This window comes from Anomaloglossus baeobatrachus, chromosome 1, assembly GCF_048569485.1.
Source record: "Anomaloglossus baeobatrachus isolate aAnoBae1 chromosome 1, aAnoBae1.hap1, whole genome shotgun sequence".
Lineage (NCBI taxonomy): Eukaryota > Metazoa > Chordata > Amphibia > Anura > Aromobatidae > Anomaloglossus > Anomaloglossus baeobatrachus.
The window spans coordinates 936273240-936293490 of record NC_134353.1 but is presented as its reverse complement, the minus strand read 5'-3'; the positions used below and the strand labels follow the sequence as shown (position 1 = coordinate 936293490).

General features: G+C 44.2%; 1 protein-coding gene across 1 annotated transcript in view; it reads left to right on the top strand.

Moving 5' to 3' along the window:
- The window catches only part of ADAMTS12 (ADAM metallopeptidase with thrombospondin type 1 motif 12), a 182468-nt gene that overhangs the window by 10546 nt on the left and 151671 nt on the right, over positions 1 to 20251 (top strand). The window contains exons 4-7 of the mRNA XM_075330036.1: positions 139 to 283; positions 1593 to 1685; positions 16318 to 16463; positions 16650 to 16819. Coding sequence (XP_075186151.1) covers positions 139 to 283; positions 1593 to 1685; positions 16318 to 16463; positions 16650 to 16819 — 554 coding nt within the window. The remainder of the gene's footprint in view (positions 1 to 138; positions 284 to 1592; positions 1686 to 16317; positions 16464 to 16649; positions 16820 to 20251) is intronic.

Below are 20251 nucleotides of genomic sequence, written 5' to 3'. Positions count from 1 at the left end.
TATAAAATGACCGAATATAATAGAAGTCGATGGGGAACGTGAGCATTTTTCCGGAAGTAAAAATTGCTAGATCTTATAGATTGGGGAGTCCATGCTTGATGACTTGGCTTCTGACTTCGTTCTCCTCTTGTTTTGCAGTCGAGGATGGGGCTCCTGTCTTGATGATTTACCTGCAAAGAAGGATTTTAAGCTCCCGCTGATTGCCCCAGGAGTGCTGTATGACGTCAACCACCAGTGCCAGCTACAGTACGGACCCAACGCGACCTTCTGCCAATTAGTGGATGTAAGTCCATAAGTTTTACTCTATTCGACAGGTGTTTAAAGTGGCAGGGACCATTCGGGTCTCTGTACAGTCAGTGTCCAGGGTTGGGCAAGGACAGCAGGGGGCGTCAAAAACAGCACATGGACACTTTGGTCTTACATAGTTCATAGCAGCTTTTATGTTATTTGATGGGCCCCTATTCAACTCCATCAGTTTTACAAATGGTTCATCCACCTTTTCAGAGCCCAATTTGTTTGCTCCTTACTGGTGTTCCCAATTCCTAGACTTTTATTAAATGTTCCTTGATGATCAGGCACCTCCCCTAGAGGGAGAGTGCCTTAAGCATTCAGTGTCTCTCAGCAATAGAGTCTGAGAGGCACTTCCTGGGAATGGCCCTTTAAGAGGAGAGTAGTGGCACGTGTATATGCCCTAGGAGCACTCCCGGAGGCCAGGGCCCGGGAGGAGGAAGCAAGGAGCACCCTAGTGGAGGACTGCAGGGTAGCTGGGCAGCCTTGTGAGAGCCGGGCCCTGTAGGGTGGGAAGCCAGGAGTGGAGGGACGTCAGCACTAGAGTATGAGATCCGGGCCCCTCTGGAGGATCCTCTGTTGCTCTGATTGGCAGGTCTGACCCTGTTTACAACATATGGATTATCGGATTGTAAATATTCATCTCACACATCTACTTCTCATTATCACATTTTACAAAAAAAAATCATCAAAGCTGAGGCCAGATAAGGCTAAAAGGTTTGTTGGGGATCACGGTGGTGTAATACGCATCTTAACATGCTGGCGCCAGTTAATTTAATCAGATTAGCGGCTTTCCATACTTATTAGCGCAGCCATTAGAGACGTGAAACCTGGCAAATAATCACAATAATGGAAACATATGTAGTCCTCGATACACGGGATAATGATTAACTAGTGTAATAGTATTGCAGCCGTTATGGATGAGGCTCCTGATACCAACAACACTGGTGTCCTCCTCCATTATTAATACAGATTTCCTGGGAATCGGGAGGCGGCGAAGCAAACAATACACAACAGTATCTAATCTCGTATATGTATAATGAATGCACTGTGAACTGAGGTACAATGCCGAAATATGGCCAAAATGCAACCTTAAAATACACGAAGATTATAAATAAATACCGTAAATGGATTAATAAATGATACCGCGCTATGTCTCATCTTCTTTTATGGCGGCTGTAAAGTGAAACAAGCCATGAAATTAAAAACCGATGGTAGAAATCGAAATACTGTATATATCCTATCCACAGGAGAAACAAATAGTTTGCTTCATGGTTTGCCTCCATTTATTTTTATGTTTGCAGAATGTTTGCCAGACCTTGTGGTGCTCAGTAAGGGATTCGTGCAGATCCAAACTTGATGCTACAGCCGATGGGACCCGATGTGGTGAAAATAAGGTATGTTTAATGATTTTGCCCCTCACGTAAGGAGCCGTTGTTCTTAAAAGCAATGCAATATGAATGCCTTATTGCAGAAAGAGCGCCACTCTTGTCTATAGGTCAAGTTGTGTATTGCAGCACAAGGAAATACAAACAGAAGGGTATTGAAGTAGAGGGAAATTGGTCTCCTTAAAGGGATCAGTCGAATATGGTGTCTTCTTAGCAATACTAAAAAAAACATGAAAATTGAAAATTTTCCATAAAAGAGTGCAAAATATTGAAGGCTCACTTGCCATTAATATAAATTGTTTTACTTGGTGTAAATGCCGCTGTTTTCCTGAATCCGGCAATGTTTTTCTTTTGTTCCTGAGTCTCTCCGTTCCAGAGATATGACCCCCTTTTCCCTGTATTTAAATCTAGACGTGTTAGCCTTAAGGGGTGTGGCCCTCATGTACACGCCCACAAGAAAGTGCTCTGGACCACACCTATTTAGGTACATTTACATAAAAGGAAGAAGGGGCCATATCTCAGGAATGGTGAGGCGCAGGAAGAAAAGAAAAACATCGTTGGATTCAGGAGAACAGTGGCATTTACACCAGGCCAAAATATTACATATTTATGGCAAGTGACAGATCCCCTTTAAATAGCTGGACATTGACTTATATCATAGCTATCGGTGTCTTCTTAGCTATAGTATAAACATGCAAATTGAAGAGAGTGCCATCTACTGAAGGCCCAATTAAAAGGGTAATATGTAAATGGTAGAATCTTCAGCTCACCTGTTGCCCGGACTGTTCAGCCTTGCGGGTGCTCGGAATCCAACGGTCTATCCCAACCGGTAACGAAGATGTGAAAGGAAAAGAGGGAACGATCCAGCACAAATCCTCCTTATGTTAAAATATTCGAGTCTTTATTTAAACATCGTTAAAATCATAGTGAAGGCCAAAAAATCACTTAGATGGTAAGGGTACAGTTCATGAAAGCTTTACGCGTTTCGGACTAATAATAAAACCAACAAGTCCTTAATCATAAGTGTCTCATGAAACCAAAAGCCTTTTGGTTTCATGAGACACTTATGATTAAGGACTTGTTGGTTTTATTATTAGTCCGAAACGCGTAAAGCTTTCATGAACTGTACCCTTACCATCTAAGTGATTTTTTGGCCTTCACTATGATTTTAACGATGTTTAAATAAAGACTCGAATATTTTAACATAAGGAGGATTTGTGCTGGATCATTCCCTCTTTTCCTTTCACATCCCCAATTAAAAGGGTCACTTGCCATTAATATAAATTGTTTTACTTGGTGTAACTGACACTCTTTTCCTGAATCCGGCAATGTTTTTCTTTTGTTCCTGAGTCTCTCCGTTCCAAAGATATGACCCCCTTTTCCCTGTATTTAAATCTAGACGTGTTAGCCTTAAGGGTTGTGGCCCTCATGTACATGTGGCGCCCCTGAGGCTTCCGTCGCCACAGAGATATTGCACCTCAGCCAGAGGTGTGATGTCCCATCCTGGGTAAGAATGAGGTCATATGCCGGTCCACAGACTAAACTTGCACACACCAATTGGTAGGCATACACTGGGTCAGGGATAGTGGCAACCACCCCCATAGATGTATTCATGGGGCCATAAGTCCCATTTCTGGTCCCAATAGTGAAGGTCCTCGTCAGTGGGTGTGTGGGAGGAGTCAGAAAGTGTGAGTAGAAAGGGAACCAGGAAGTTCAAGTTCAGTGCAGTCTGGAAGTCTGTGAGAGGGAGGTAGTTACCTCAGGAGAGTGAAGGAGAGAAAGTGACAGAAGGAAGTTCCTGGTGGGGATCCTGGGGTCTAGTTAGGCCCAGGTGACACCTGAAGAAAGTGAGAAAGGATTCCAGGGCCACGGAAGTCAGAGAAAACTGTGGAAAAAAGCGCACATAGGGTCTTATACGATGATAAATGGATCTATAACAACAGGACAGGTACTCACCTGCTTTGGTTGTGACAGGCACAACTCCTGATAAAGCAGAAAACAAATGAATGTAAAAAAATGTGTGGAAAGCTGCAACCCCGATATAGCCGTAGAGAAAAAAAACTAAAATTTAAAGAATCGGGTTTGATGCTGCGCTAAAGACCACAATTTCACAAAGTAGTAAAAGATTATTTTCTTTATTTCCAAAGGTCAACGCATTTCAAAGGCATGTCCGCCTTCCTCATCAGGACAAGGAGAATAAAAAAGAACAGCCTAACACATGCTGCTCCCAGAGGAAACATATATACCACTGAAAGAGAGTGGCCACGTATGCAAAGATGACGTCCTCTGCCAAATGACTCAGGTACACGTGGAGCAAACAGGAAAGAGTGAAAAAAATGATGAAAATGATGAAATAAAGGAGGCTGCGTAAAGGGGGAAAGGAAAAAAAGAAAGAAAAGAAAGATAAAATGGTGTAAGCGAAGAGTTGATATTACATGAAAAAAATGAGAAAAAACAAGAAAAATAAAAAAATAAAAATATGTATATATATTTTTATATAGTGAATGCGTCCCATATATGATATGGTATGATTGTCTTTTTACACATGTATACTGCATATCCCATATTAAATTTATTATGATTCCCTTTTTTATATGAAGGGTTTATCTTCACGTTTTCTATACTGCAAAAAAAATTTTTTATAAGAAAAGTATTAATTTAAGAATTATTATAATAAAAATTGATCACACGCTTCTTTTTATTTCACAAAAATTCATCCTTTTTCACTTTAGGCCATTTTTATATCATATATGGGACGCATTCACTATATAAAAATATATATATATACATATTTTTATTTTTTTATTTTTCTTGTTTTTTCTCATTTTTTTCATGTAATATCAACTCTTTGGTTAAACCATTTTATCTTTCTTTTCTTTCTTTTTTTCCTTTCCCCCTTTACGCAGCCTCCTTTATTTCATCATTTTCATCATTTTTTTCACTCTTTCCTGTTTGCTCCACGTGTACCTGAGTCATTTGGCAGATGACGTCATCTTTGCATACGTGGCCACTCTCTTTCAGTGGTATATATGTTTCCTCTGGGAGCAGCATGTGTTAGGCTGTTCTTTTTTATTCTCCTTGTCCTGATGAAGAAGGCGAACATGCCTTTGAAACGCCTTGACCTTTGGAAATAAAGAAAAGAATCTTTTACTACTTTGTGAAATTGTGGTCTTCAGCGCAGCATCAAACACGATCCTTTAAATTCTAGTTTTTTTTCTCTAGGGCCACGGAAGGGCAGTTTGGCTCGTGGCCTGTTCCACAAGAAGATCGGGTGGGGGGATCTGGCTGCGTTCGGGGATGGTCCCCAGACAGAGGGAAGAAAGAAAATTCCTCATAAAGTAACACCGAAGGCCGAGGGTGGTTGCAAGCGCCCCGGGCCACAACCCACCACAGATCCCCGGTGAAGGGAGCAAGATACAATTGCGGTTAGCCCCCTTTGTACAGGCCCTGTGGTGGAGGCCGAGACCAGTTCAACTAGTAGAGTCAAGGCTAAGAAGACAGTCAGGAGAGAGACACAGGAAGGGTGCACCGGTATTGACCTCTGAACTACCCGGGATCGGCGGAGGCACCTGACAGTGGATCCCAGCATACTGTGGGCAACCGGTTTTGCTAGCACCTGGACTCAGAAACAGTGAGTAAAGACCTGAACTGCAAGCCCTGTGTCGTCTGCTTTATCCTGCACTGCACCTACAACACCATAGACTTTACCAAGCACCAAAGGTTGCCCCGGGGTACCCGCTCTACCTGTGGAGAGCAAGAAACACCTTAGCTGCCATAACATCAGCCCCGGAGGTCCCTTCCAGCAGCTGCGGCTCCAAATTACCACAGGTGGTGTCACGAATCTTATATAAACTTTAACACGATCATCTACCCCCCCATACCGCCACATTTAACTGACTCCACCAGGGTCACGGAGTCGGGCCTCGCCACCGCTGACTACCCCGGACTAGTCCGGCCTGACACCGAGTCACCTAAGGCCCTGGGGTGGGCGAGTCATACACGCCCACAAGGAAGTGCTCTGGACTACACCTATTTTGTTACATTTACATAAAAGGAAGAAGGGGCCATATCTCAGGAATGGTGAGGCGCAGGAAGAAAAGAAAAACATTGTCAGATTCAAGAGAACAGCAGCATTTACACCAAGTTAAAAAATACATATTTATGGCAAGTGACAGATCCCCTTTACATAGGTGGACACTGACTTATATCATAGCTATCGGTGTCTTCTTAGCTATAGTTCATGGGGCTAAAAAAACATGCAAATTGAAGAGAGTGCCACCTATTGAAGACCCAATTAAAAGGGTCACTTGCAATAAATATAAAATGCGTTATCTTTTGTAAATGCCGCTGTTATCCTGAATCTGGCGATGCTTTTCTTTTGTCCCTGCACCTCTCCATTCCAGAGATATGGCCTACTATTTTCTGTATATAAATGTAGACATGTTAGCCTTAAGGGGCGTGGCCATCATGTACACGCCCACAAGGATCTTTTCAGGACCACACTCGATTTACTACATTTCCGTAAAAAGAAGAGTGGGCCATATCTCAGGAACAGAGAGGCGCAGGAACAAAAGAAAAACAGCGCAGGATTCAGGAGAACAGCAGTATTTACACCAGGCCAAAAAAATTACTTATTTATGGCAAGTGACAGATCCCCTTTAAATAGCTGGACATTGACTTATATCATAGCTATCTCCAATAGATGACACTACTTTTGTCTTAAAGATAATTTGCATTCCTACTTTTCCTTTTTATATTTTATGTTTCAATTGCTCCTTATTTCCAAGATTGCTCTCAATCAATAGAAGGCGGAAAACTTCTCCTGGTCGTAGCTATCCAGCACAATTACAGCTTATAAAAATGTTACAACGGTTCACTGCAAGAAGTCCTCCACTTTTATCAGATGAACAGAGCAGGTTTTTCAGTCCCTGGATGTTCATATAAAGTGCCTACAAGTAGTATTCAACCCCCTGCAGATTTAGCAGGTTTACACATTCGGAATTCACTTGGCATTGTGACATTTGGACTGTAGATCAGCCTGGAAGTGTGAAATGCACTGCAGCAAAAAAGAATGTTATTTCTTTTTTTTTTTTTTTTTTTTAAATTGTGAAAAGTTTATTCAGAGGGTCATTTATTATTCAACCCCTCAAACCACAAGAATTCTGTTTGGTTCCCCTAAAGTATTAAGAAGTATTTCAGGCACAAAGAACAATGAGCTTCACATGTTTGGATTAATTATCTCTTTTTCCAGCCTTTTCTGACTAATTAAGACCCTACACAAACTTGTGAACAGCACTCATACTTGGTCAACATGGGAAAGACAAAGGAGCATTCCAAGGCCATCAGAGACAAGATCGTGGAGGGTCACAAGGCTGGCAAGGGGTACAAAACCCTTTCCAAGGAGTTGGGCCTACCTGTCTCCACTGTTGGGAGCATCATCCGGAAGTGGAAGGCTTATGGAACTACTGTTAGCCTTCCACGGCCTGGACAGCCTTTGAAAGTTTCCACCCGTGCCGAGGCCAGGCTTGTCCGAAGAGTCAAGGCTAACCCAAGGACAACAAGGAAGGAGCTCCGGGAAGATCTCATGGAAGTGGGGACATTGGTTTCAGTCAATACCATAAGTAACGTACTCCACCGCAATGGTCTCCGTTCCAGACGAGTCCGTAAGGTACCTTTACTTTCAAAGCGTCATGTCAAGGCTCGTCTACAGTTTGCTCATGATCACTTGGAGGACTCTGAGACAGACTGGTTCAAGGTTCTCTGGTCTGATGAGACCAAGATCGAGATCTTTGGTGCCAACCACACACGTGACGTTTGGAGACTGGATGGCACTGCATACGACCCCAAGAATACCATCCCTACAGTCAAGCATGGTGGTGGCAGCATCATGATGTGGGGCTGTTTCTCAGCCAAGGGGCCTGGCCTTCTGGTCTGCATCCATGGGAAGATGGATAGCACGGCCTACCTGGAGATTTTGGCCAAGAACCTCCGCTCCTCCATCAAGGATCTTAAGATGGGTCGTCATTTCATCTTCCAACAAGACAATGACCCAAAGCACACAGCCAAGAAAACCAAGGCCTGGTTCAAGAGGGAAAAAATCAAGGTGTTGCAGTGGCCTAGTCAGTCTCCTGACCTTAACCCAATTGAAAACTTGTGGAAGGAGCTCAAGATTAAAGTCCACATGAGACACCCAAAGAACCTAGATAACTTGGAGAAGATCTGCATGGAGGAGTGGGCCAAGATAACTCCAGAGACCTGTGCCGGCCTGATCAGTTCTTATAAAAGACGATTATTAGCTGTAATTGCAAACAAGGGTTATTCCACAAAATATTAAACCTAGGGGTTGAATAATAATTGACCCACACTTTTATGTTGAAAATTTATAAAAAAATTTAACTGAGCAACATAACTTGTTGGTTTGTAAGATTTATGCATCTGTTAATAAATCCTGCTCTTGTTTGAAGTTTGCAGGCTCTAACTTATTTGCATTTTATCAAACCTGCTAAATCTGCAGGGGGTTGAATACTACTTGTAGGCACTGTATATTGACAACAAGCAGAGATCTGGAAAAAGGGAGAAAGTTGTAGAATTTTCCATATGTTCATGTTTACATTTTACTTACACAAGAGTGGACAAGCCATTTAAGTGCAGATTGAATAACAGACATGGGCCGCTCTCACCACTGAGTATTAGAAAATCAATTTCTGCAGGAAGAACCTTTGTATCGGCACATTACAGATATCATAATTAGACACTGAATGAGGAGATAAGGCATCGACTGCAGATAAGACGCATCCTCTCTGTTCTGCCGTCTCACACAGCGCCTACTGTAAGACTTTATTACATGAGGTCTGAGAGATATTGGCATTTTTATAATTGCCTTGTAATTGTTCGTTAGCAGCGCCACTCAGTCCAGAAGCCAACAAGGAGTAAAGATAAGGAGCGGCAGGTGCTCACAATAGAAATGTAAGGGAATTGTATGCATGGTGGAGACATATGCCTAAACTTTTGATTGGTAAGGGTTTGGAGATCTCACCAATTTACCTGTCAATTGATGCTAACAAGCAGAGCATTGCATGGACTCATAGACTTTACACTCTATCCATGCTCCAGGATGACCTGAGCACTTCTGTCCCTTTATTTCAGCCATCCACCACTGATCAAAACTTCAAAAGTTGTGTATTTTTATCTAATATAACTTTATTGTGGTCAGAGCTTAGGTTTTTGCTGCTCCAATTTACCTAAACAGGCATTACATTAAATGATAACATTGTGTCTTTTTGCTGCCAGCACTAGAGGGAGCTCAGGAGCTAACTGTAAGCTGTTGTATAACAGGGAGCAGTATTGATAAATATGCAGTGAGCTCCCTCTAGTGGTCACTTGAGCAATTAATAGATTTTTATAATTGTATTTTTATCAAAGATTTTTCATATTTGCACAGTAATAAATTACGGTAGAATTTACGGTAAATCTTAATGGAGCACAGCAGGTGTGTACAATGATCTTCCCACATCCGTATCACGAAATAATAGGACAACAGTGGACATACACCACAATGGAAAATAAAAGCAAAAACTAGTAAAGTTTTGAACCTTTTTTTTTTTTTTTTTTAAAGTTTAATTTCATGAATGTGTCTAAAGCATTTGGAAAAGCCACACTGCCCCCCCAAAAAAATAAAAAAAATAAAAAAATAAAAGAGACACAAATCATTTGATATATTTGTCTCAAATCAAAAAGTCACGAATTGAGGGGCAATCAGGCACAAAGCTTGTGGAAACGCAATTTTGAATCTGGCCACAAGTCTCTTGTAAATAATTTATTTATTATTTAAATCAGGTTTTTATGTAAAATGTATTTTAAAAACTTTATGGCAATGTTTTCTATTTATTTATTTACACATCATAATCTGTATTAAAAAGAAAAATATGAGATTTTGCAGTTTTCACACCAGCCACTGGGATTTTTCTTAGACTTTAACTTCCTGTTTCTGCACATGTACATTAGCCACAATAGTCAGATCCCGACCCTATCTTTTATATTGAAGCATATAATTAGCGTGTGCAAAGGGAGGGAGTCAGCTGTGATGTCACTTATGGTGATTGGTGGATCCTGTTATCATGGGTGTGTCATGCCCTGATGTGACCTCTAGGAGATCAGAAGCTCACAACACATAATTGATCGCAGATCCTCGTTGCTGCTCACTTGGCTATTTTCATGTATTGGAGTGGATTTACTTTCCTTTAGTATTGAAAGGGTTAAGGACTCTTTCACTTCGGGCAGAGAACTTCCACTATATATACGCACGCCTGGCTGCCTTCCAGTGTCGATTATATTCTGTATACTAACCACTTTGAAGGAGCCTGTCTCCAGAGTAGCTTAGGATGAAGGCGCTTGTCTCTGGAGAAGCTGAGGAGTTTAATACTGTTGCAACAGGGAAGTTCCTGCTGGAGCATTTGAAGATTGTTGTTAGTTGTGTATTTTCCCATCTGTTTGTCTTACCTACCTCAGGTTGTCTTAGCGTAGTAGCAAGACTAGTGTCTCTCTGGCCTGCACACTAGCCAGGGTGAGTCATGGGCCAGCAAGGGCCTAGGCATGTGACGGCGATGGGAGGGAAGGACCCGTTTAGGGATGTTAGAGAAGCGCAGGGCTCAGCCTCAGGTAAGTGTTAGGAGGGGACTTGTTGCCCCCTCTTTCTAATGCCAGGGCCTTCCGTTATCATCTACCCTGGTGTTCCCATCTGTGTTGTGCCGCATGCTGGGTGTTCCTTAACCCGGACATGACACCTGTGTTATCAGCTGTGTATAGAGCTGCCTCTGATGATAGGAAATCTGCTGAAAACGCTTCCTGAAAGAATAGAAAGTATGGGTCTAAAAAAGCACCAGTGGCCAGTATAAAAAATGAAATATTACTAATTTAGATTTTTTTGTTTAAGATCATGATATAGAGGGAAAAAATGACAAACTTTTAGAAAAAATTTAAATCAAGATCCTGATTTAAACTGTAGTTCCCTTTCTGATGAAAGACAAAAAAGACGAGGAAAGTGAGGGCCGGAGGGGGATGTATATAATGTCTCTGTATCACGCTCTGCCCAGCAGATGCCCCCTAGCTCCCGCTTCTTATTGAACCTCTCCATCTTATGACATAAGGCGGTGCGGTGTTCTAGATTTCTGTATACTCCTTGGCAGCAGTATACAGGCTGAGCACAGAGGGGGAGAAGTATGATCCATTGGGAGGCAATTAGGCAGCGTGCTGCTATTAAAATGTGCAGGAGTCATCTGGTCACTACCTTCCCAACAAGCATAGGAAATAAATAGCAGAGATAGGAGCGATGACCCACAGGGAGAACGATATATTGGACTCAAGGATAAGGGATGTTACCTCAGCCATAAAGCTGATAATCAGGCACATTCCCAGCAGATATAGAATGCTGCCGGAATAACTAGTGATGAGCGGGCACTACCATGCTCAGGTGCTCGGTACTCGTAACTAGTGATGAGCGGGCACTACCATGCTCGGGTGCTCTGTACTCGTAACTAGTGATGAGCGGGCACTACCATGCTCAGGTGCTCAGTACTGGTAACTAGTGATGAGCGGGCACTACCATGCTCGGGTGCTGAGTACTCGTAACTAGTGATGAGCGGGCACTACCATGCTCGGGTGCTCAGTACTTGTAACTAGTGATGAGCGGGCACTACCATGCTCAGGTGCTCAGTACTGGTAACTAGTGATGAGCGGGCACTACCATGCTCGGGTGCTCAGTACTAGTAACTAGTGATGAGCGGGCACTACCATGCTCAGGTGCTCGGTACTCGTAACTAGTGATGAGCGGGCACTACCATGCTCGGGTGCTCTGTACTCGTAACTAGTGATGAGCGGGCACTACCATGCTCAGGTGCTCAGTACTGGTAACTAGTGATGAGCGGGCACTACCATGCTCAGGTGCTCGGTACTCGTAACTAGTGATGAGCGGGCACTAGGCCGAGCCGCTCGAGGTCCGGGCTGGGGTTGTCGGTGGCACGAGCGCTTCCGGACAGGGGGCCACGTCGCTCTGTTAAGGGGAGAGGCAGTGGGGTGGTGATGGTGGTGGTGGGACGAGGCGCGCAGCCGGGGAGGGCCGCGTGGTCGTCTAACGGGTCATGACGCCACCCACGGGTTGTGGTGATGGGGTGCACCACCGCTGCGGCTGGAGTGAAGGTGGGCTCGTCCGGGATCGGTGTTGCGGCCGCAGCCTAGATGTTAGCCCCTCCGTGGGTAGTGGCGGTGTGTCCCGGGGCCCGGTGGGGGACTTGGAGCGCTGATGTTGTTGTCGGGGTGCAGGGTGCAGTGTCGTGCCCGGATGGCACTGGTGTACTCACGATTAATTCACACTCAGAGTCACTGGTAAACCAAAGTTCGGATGTGGTCGGTTCCCGCGGCCGGCTGCTGATGTCCCCTGTGGGGTTGATGGTGGCCCCTTTCCCGTGCACCTCTGGTTGTTGTGTTTCGGCTCCCCTGCCTGGGCAGTGGTAGCCCGCTCCCCGGCGTTGAGCTGCCGGAGGAGCCCTCGGTTGCCCGCAGGCGCTGGCCCGTCGGGTGTTTGGCCCTTGGCGGTGGTGCTCACCCGGTCTCGGTGGGCTTTTGCCTTCTTTGGGGACTTTGGGTGTGGATGAACCCCTGAGGTCCAGCCAGCAATCAGTCAATTTGCCTATACTCAGTGGCTTCTAAGCTAGGACGGGGTCTGAGTACCCGGTTTCTGGTGCTCCGGTATACGGTTGACTCCCCGGTTCAGGACCGGCGGGCTCTAACCCAGGCCCGGTCCGCGCGGTTCCGCCGGTTGCTGTACCGGTACTCCTACAGGCGGCCACCACCGTCTGCCTGCCTGACATTTCAAGGGGCCCAGGCTCCTACCCGGGTCCCTGACAGCTGCTCCACTACCACTCACTGTCACTGTGCAAACTACTCTGCTTGAACTTCCTGCCTCAGGGCCGTAGTCTCCTCGGTCGGCGTGTCTTTCCGCCTGACTCCGCCCACCTGGTGTGCTCTACTGGCCCTGAGGGAGGCATCAGGTCTCCCTTTCGGGTGACGTGTATGTGACCTACAGGGGGTGGGAAGTATGTGTGTATGTGGTAAGTGTTATTACCTGTGACCCCTGGGGTCCAGGGCGTCACACGGGCACTACCATGCTCGGGTGCTCAGTACTCGTAACTAGTGATGATTGGGCACTACCATGCTCGGGTAATCGATACTCGTAACTAGTGATGAGTGGGCACTACCATGCTCGGGTGCTCAGTACTCGTAACTAGTGATGAGTGGGCACTACCATGCTTGGGTGCTCAGTACTCGTAATTAGTGATGAGTGGGCACTACCATGCTCGGGTGCTCTGTACTCGTAACTAGTGATGAGCGAGCACTACCATGCTCGGGTGCTCAGTACTGGTAACTAGTGATGAGCGGGCACTACAATGCTCAGGTGCTCGGTACTCATAACTAGTGATGAGTGAGCACTACCATGCTCGGGTACTCGATACTAGTGATGAGGGGGCACTACCATGCTCGGCTGTTCAGTGCTTGTAAATAGTGATGAGCGGGCACTACCATGCTCAGGTGATCGGTACTCTTAACAGTGATGAGCGGGCACTACCATGCTCAGGTGCTCTGTACTTGTAAGCATGGCAGATCAAAGTATTGTAGTGTGCCTGTGCAGGACCTCAATGCCGGCCTGTGTGCATGACGTGGGACGCATCATGCACCCAGGCTTCAGAAGAAGGAGGACAAAGATGGCCAAAATAGGAGGTGACGGTATTGGAGAACGGAGACACCCATCCTCTCAATCTGCACCGCACCGACCGTTTAGGTAAGTATTATAAAGTGTTTTTTATGTTCTCACAGCGGCCTGGGCTCTTATATACAGCATGTTAGAATGCTGTATATAGGAGCCCACTGGTAGTGGCCGCAGCTTATAGGCCCCAAATCTGGTGCAGTAAGAGACAGGAAGTATCCAGCACTGACCTAGGGATGCTGGGAAGCAGATAGTGTGTATCTGCCTCTGCAAAGAAAAGAAGTGTCTGGTTCGTCTCTCTGCAAAGAGGAGCTGAAGAAAGTGTAGTTTGTGCATCCTGAGAAAAGTAAAGCTACACAGATCTGCCAGTTCAGGGCAGAGACTGCCAGGAGTGGAGAACAGTTCAGGATAAGTTGTAAAGCAAACTTGTGCAGCAGAAGTATAGTGGAGAGAAGTGACCATAGGACTCACCCATCCCCCTGACCTCACTGCGTAAGGTACAGTGTTCCATTCTGTATACATCTACATTATAAGGAGAAAGACTCTGTTCCTTGTTATAGTCATGGGGACTAACGACATGGAAGAGGGGCAACTTCTGCACCATTGTAAAGTAAAGATTTGGTATGTGCTGGCAGCGGCCACAACTTCTCTATCTCTATCCAGCTCGTATATGACAAGAGGGTTGTTAAGATTGGAAGCCGTCTCCAATCTGCCGCCCTGTAACAGTACAGAATATTTGGCAGCAATAGACCACCCAAACATCACCAGGCCATGTACCTCATTGCTCGGACCCGGTGTGTGGCGGGAGCTCAGGAGCTGATCCCTCTCCACACAGAGTAGACATAGCCGGCATTAGTTGCTATGCACCCCAATTTGGGATGTATTCCATCTGTCTAGATTTTGGCGGTTGGTGACTGTTCACATTCAGTCATCAGGCCTTGTCCACAGGCTATTTACTTCATGCAGCATTTGCTTGGACCTGTCCCGCCCACAGCCATGACTCAGTCATGGGTACGGGATTGAAATAGACCAGGTGAGTGCTGCTAAGAGCAGTTCTACTATTCATATATGAGGCCGTATGGCACATTTTATAAAAATATTTTAGTGTAGGACTGCCTCAAATGAGATTTGCCGTGACGTGGCGAGGTAGCTCAAGAAATTGCAATTTTTTGCCAAAAATCTCAAAATTTTTATAATAAGTACAGTTGGAATTTTCAGTGCTGAAGTGCACATTTAGTGCTGGCTATTTGTTTTTTCTTCATAGCCGGCATTAGTGTCTAACAGCAGCAACTAGAGCAGAGCTCCAATCGCTGCTATTAAACATTTAAATTCCACTGTCAATTTCTTACAGCAGCATTTACATGGCTCGGTTACCAGTGATGTGATGTTGCAGTCCCCAAAGAAAACTAAGAAAAAAGTTCTTGAAAGAAAAGGTTTAAACATATTTTTTAGAACTACATAAAATGTAAGCATCTCCTTTCCCCTTCTATTAAAAATACATTTATTTAAAAAAAAAAATAAACATAATTGGTCTCTCTGCATCCATAAAGTCCAATAAAAAATAAAATTAAAATAAAAAAAAGTGAATAGAATAAAAAAAAAACATAATTGGTGTCTCTTCATTCATAAAAGTCCAATCAAAAAATAAAATAAAAATAAACTAAAAAAATAAGTAAATAAAATAAAAAATAAATAAAAATTAAACATAATTGGTGTCTCTGCATCCATAAAAGTCAAATAAAAAATAAAATAAAAATAAAATAAAAAAATAAGTAAATAAAAAAAAATAAACATAATTGGTGTCTCTGCATCCATAAAAGTCAAATAAAAAAATAAAATAAAAATAAAAAAATAAGTAAATAAAAAAAAATAAACATAATTGGTGTCTCTGCATTCATAAAAAATAAGATATAAAAATAAACTAAAAAAAGTAAGTAAATAAAATAAAACATAAATAAAAATTAAACATAATTGGTGTCTCTGCATCCATAAGAGTCCAATAAAAAATAAAATAAAAATTAAAAAAATAAGTAAATAAATTAAAAAAAGAAACATAATTGGTGTCTCTGCATTCATAAAAGTCCAATCAAAAAATAAAATAAAAATAAACTAAAAAAAAATAAACATAATTGGTGTCTCTGTGTCCATAAAAGTCCAATTAACCAAATAGTAGAAATAGATATTGGGCATTGTGGTTATTACGCAGGTTGTTTTTTTGTTGGCATCTTGTGCCCTGAGTTCTTTGGCTTTAAGGACCCTCTTGGATTTGTTGTAAGATATATTATATCGGGGATTATTCTGTATTTTGCAGCCTTTACAATAGTCTGTTTTAGCAATACATGTGATTCACATTTTTTACATTTTAAACTTTTTTTTAACATTTAGTGTATGTGCTATGAAACGCTATTGAGTTTTTCTATGGCCTCATTTTGTCAGGGACATGTTTCTATTAAGGAACCTGTGGGCCAGTACCTGAGGCGGTAGAATGAAAAGGGCGGCACTTAAACTACAAAAAAAAACACTAAAAATCTTATGGAAGCAATATGAAATTACATGATTTAGAGTCTTATATGCTGGGACTTTATGTCATATTAGTTAAACATATTCTTTTGGATTGGAAAAAAATTACTACTTCAAAAATTAGCACTGCCCCGGTCCGTGGGTTCCTTCTGATATGGCAGCTACTCTTCAGTGAAGTGACTGAGGTTGAGAGGCAATTCCGCACATCGGTGGCCATAGTTTTCTAATCCTGGACAACTCCTTTAAGGTTTTCTCAAGTCATAAGTTTCTGACTGTTATCGTCAGTGATGGTTTTGCTTATACCCTTTACATTCCTTTCTGTTATTATGCATTTGTGTTGACTATTAATGTTTTCTTTTGCAGTGGTGCATCAGTGGTGCGTGCGTCACCGTAGGAAAACGTCCGGACACTGTAAATGGAGGCTGGGGGTCATGGACGCCATGGTCACACTGTACACGCACGTGCGGAGCCGGGGTACAAAGTGCGGAGCGGAAATGTAACAACCCGGAGTGAGTATCGTGCGGTTCTTCTGCTGCGCTTACAGAGCAAAGCAATATCCAAATGAAAACAGTCCTGAAAATCCACTACAGTTTTGTGTACGCAGCCCCTCTGCAGAGCTATGTGTGTCCATGGTTACATGGTTCCATTAGATAGTTGGTTATATGAACTGTTCATATATCTTTTATTATTTTTAGACCAAAGTTCGGAGGGAAATACTGTACAGGGGAGAGGAAGCGTTACAGAATGTGTAAGACGAACCCCTGTCCCAAGAACCAGCCGTCCTTCCGTCAGATGCAGTGCGCCGAGTTCGATACCGTGCTCCATAAAAACGAGCTGCATACGTGGTATCCCATATACAACACAGGTACGTGCACCCCTGGGGAAACAATACCAAAAGGGGAGAAATGGGGAGAAGGCTCACGATTCTGGGAACAGTGCCACTTTCTGTCAGTGATTGGCGCCTGGTACTGCACCTCAAAATAGTCAGAGATCTAATAAGTGAATCTATATATGTATAAAATTGAAAATGTGTCCTGAAGGATCTCACATCTCAGTTATGAAATCTGCCTCACAGTCAGACTGTTCTAGTTGTCCATAGCAACCAGTCAGAGCTCAGCTTTCACTTTACCTCAGCAGCTTCAATGCTGAAAGCTGCATTCAGAATGATCTTACTGTGAGGTAATTTTCCTAAATGAGGCCCCAGTTACTTCTGCAGTGGTTATAGGCAACCAGAAGGATCTTACTGTGAGGCAATATTCATAAATGAGGCCCCAGTTACTTCTGCAGTGGTTATAGGCAACCAGAACAATCTTCCTGTGAGGCAATATTCATAAATGAGGCCCCAGTTACTTCTGCAGTGGTTATAGGCAACCAGAAGGATCTTACTGTGAGGCTAGTCTCATAAATGAGGCCCCAGTTACTTTTGCAGTGGCTCTAGGCCACCGGCACGATCTTAGGGCGGCTTTGCACGTTGCAACATCGCACGTGCGATGTCGGTGGGGTCAAATCGAAAGTGACGCACATCCGGCGTCACTTTCGACATCGTTGTGTGTAAATCCTAGATGATACGATTAACGAACGCAAAAGCGTCGTTATCGTATCATCGGTGCAGGCTCCGACTTTTTCAAAATTACGCTGCCGCGACAGGTACGATGTTGTTCCTCGTTCCTGCGGCAGCGCACATCGCTGTGTATGAAGCCGCAGGAGCGAGGAACATCTCCTTACCTGCCGCCGGCGGCTATACGGAAGGAAGAAGGTGGGCGGGATGTTTACGTCCCCCTCATCTCCGCCCCTCAGCTTTGATTGGCCGCCTGCCGTGTGACGTCGCTCTGATGTTGTACGACCCGCCCCCTTAGGAAGGAGGCGGGACGCCGGCCAGAGCGACGTCGCAGGACAGGTGAGTGCGTGTGAAGCTGGCGTAGCGATAATGTTCGCTACGCCAGGAATCACAAGATATCGCTGCTGCGACGGGGGCGTGCGACATCGCAGCATCGGCTTGCGATGTCGCATCGTGCAAAGCCCGCCTTAGTGTGAGGCAATTCTCATAAATGAGGCCCCAGTTACTTCTGCAGGGGCTATAGGCAACCAGCGCGATCTTACTGGGAGGTGATTCTCATAAATGAGGCCCCAGTTACTTCCGCAGTTGCAGTTTAGAGCAACTTATCAGGTTGCTACCACTTTCAGAGCGACTCTAATCTTTTAAGATCCTTTGGGGTTAACTGGCAAGCAGTGCCACCTAGTGGCAAAAACGATGTTATCACTTAAAGGGTAAGTGATTTACCCTTTAAGTGAATTAAAGGGAAGTAATTGGACCCCCTCACTTCCACATTGGTTGGAGAGCGGGGCTGGTGATGTCAGGTCTACACATATCTGCCAGCTTGTATGTTCGACCAGAGAATATCACGCACTCGTCCTATTCTCCCGATAGACCTTATAGTCTAATCCTGGCGAACAAAGACAAAAAAAACCCATGATACCATCAGATGTCTATACTATACGGCCCCGATTATTCATATGCATTTTTTAACTCACTTTTGTTTGTTTTTTTTGCCTTGCTCTATTTGATTTTGTTTTGTGCACCTAATTCTTCAATATGGCGTACGCGGGTCACAAACTTTACGCAAGGTCCAAAATCATCCTTTTTTTTTTCTTCAACCCTTTCTGCAAATATTTACTGCAAAATTTTGAGAAAATTGACCACAAATTTTGTGACTTTTTGAAAAGTTGCAAATGAAGAATCAGACGAAAACCTCTGAAAAGTGAAAGCTCCCTCACAATGGGAATTTGTCTTGAGTGCAAATGGAATTCGTGAGATTCGGGGGAAAGGGTGAACACAATTTTACTGTAACTTCACTTTATACTATGCCACATGAAGGAATTGCTTATTGGAAAGACCTGTGCAACTGTTAAGGAATAAAAATTAATTGTCAACAGATGAAAGGGTTCTTTATAGTTAAAGGAGTAGCACTTTTTAGAACTTTCAACCAAAAGTTGAAATAACGGAAAAAGCATTAAAGGGAATCTGTCAGCAGGTTTTTACTATGTAATCTGAGAACAGCATGCTGCAGGGGTTAAAGCACTGAATTCAGCGGTGTCACTTACCAGGCTGTGTGCTGTTGTTTACTTACAATGAAGGTTTCATCATCAGGAAATTATCACTACCCGAACGTCAGGGTATATGAGCCTTTGTCTAACTACTCCCCCTCCTCTGATAAGCAGGTCATTGTCAATATACAGTGTACACTGAGAGCTGTGGTGTGGGCGGAGTAATCTGTAGTGTGGGAGGAGTCAGATATGGTGTGAGCGGAGTCAGCTGTGGTGTTGGCAGGGTCAGCTGTGGTGTGGGTAGAGACAGCTGTTGTGCGGGCGGAGTCAGCTGTTGTGTGGGCGGAGTCAGTTTTGGTGTGAGTGGAGTCAGATGCGGTATGGGCGGCATCAGCTGTTGTGTGGGTGGAGTCAGTTGTGGTGTGTGCGGAGTCAGTTTGTGATCTCTTCCTAATGGCTACATCTTAAGCCCGCTACACACGCTTCAATATATCTCACAATCCGTCGTTGGGGTCAAGTTGTAAGTGACGCACATCCGGCATCATTTGTGAGTATCTGCGTGTGACAGCTACGTGCGATCAGGATTGAACGCAAAACCATTGATCGCAAATACATCGTATCATTCTCTAGAATTGAGCGTTTTGTTGCACGAACCTAGTCAATTGTAACGTGTGACATCCCTCATACGATTTTGGTGTCTGATGCTATGTGCGCAGGTGTGCGCTCTGCACCGCAGCTTAAAAAAGGTCCGCTTCAGAGCGCAGCTGAAAAGCTGCGTTCTGAAGCGCCTCACAATGTCTGTCATTCACTAATCTCTGTCAGTCGGTCACTATCTCTGTCCCTCACTCTCTGTCCATGTCAGTCTATCCCCCTCTCTCATATACTCACCGATCCCCGATCCCCGGCGCTGCACGGCGTTCACACTGCTCCGGCGGCTTTTACTGTTTTGAAAAAGCCGGCCGCCCATTAAACAATCTCGTATTCCCTGCTATCCCCGCCCACCGGCGCCTATGATTGGTTACAGTGAGACACGCCCCCACGCTGAGTGACAGGTGTCACACTGCACCCAATCACAGCAGCCGGTGGGCGTGTCTATACTGTGTAGTGAAATAAATAATTAAATAATTAAAAAAAACGGCGTGCGGTTCCCCCCAATTTTAAAACCAGCCAGATAAAGCCATACGGCTGAAGGCTGGTATTCTCAGGATGGGGAGCTCCACGTTATGGGGAGCCCCCCAGCCTAACAATATCA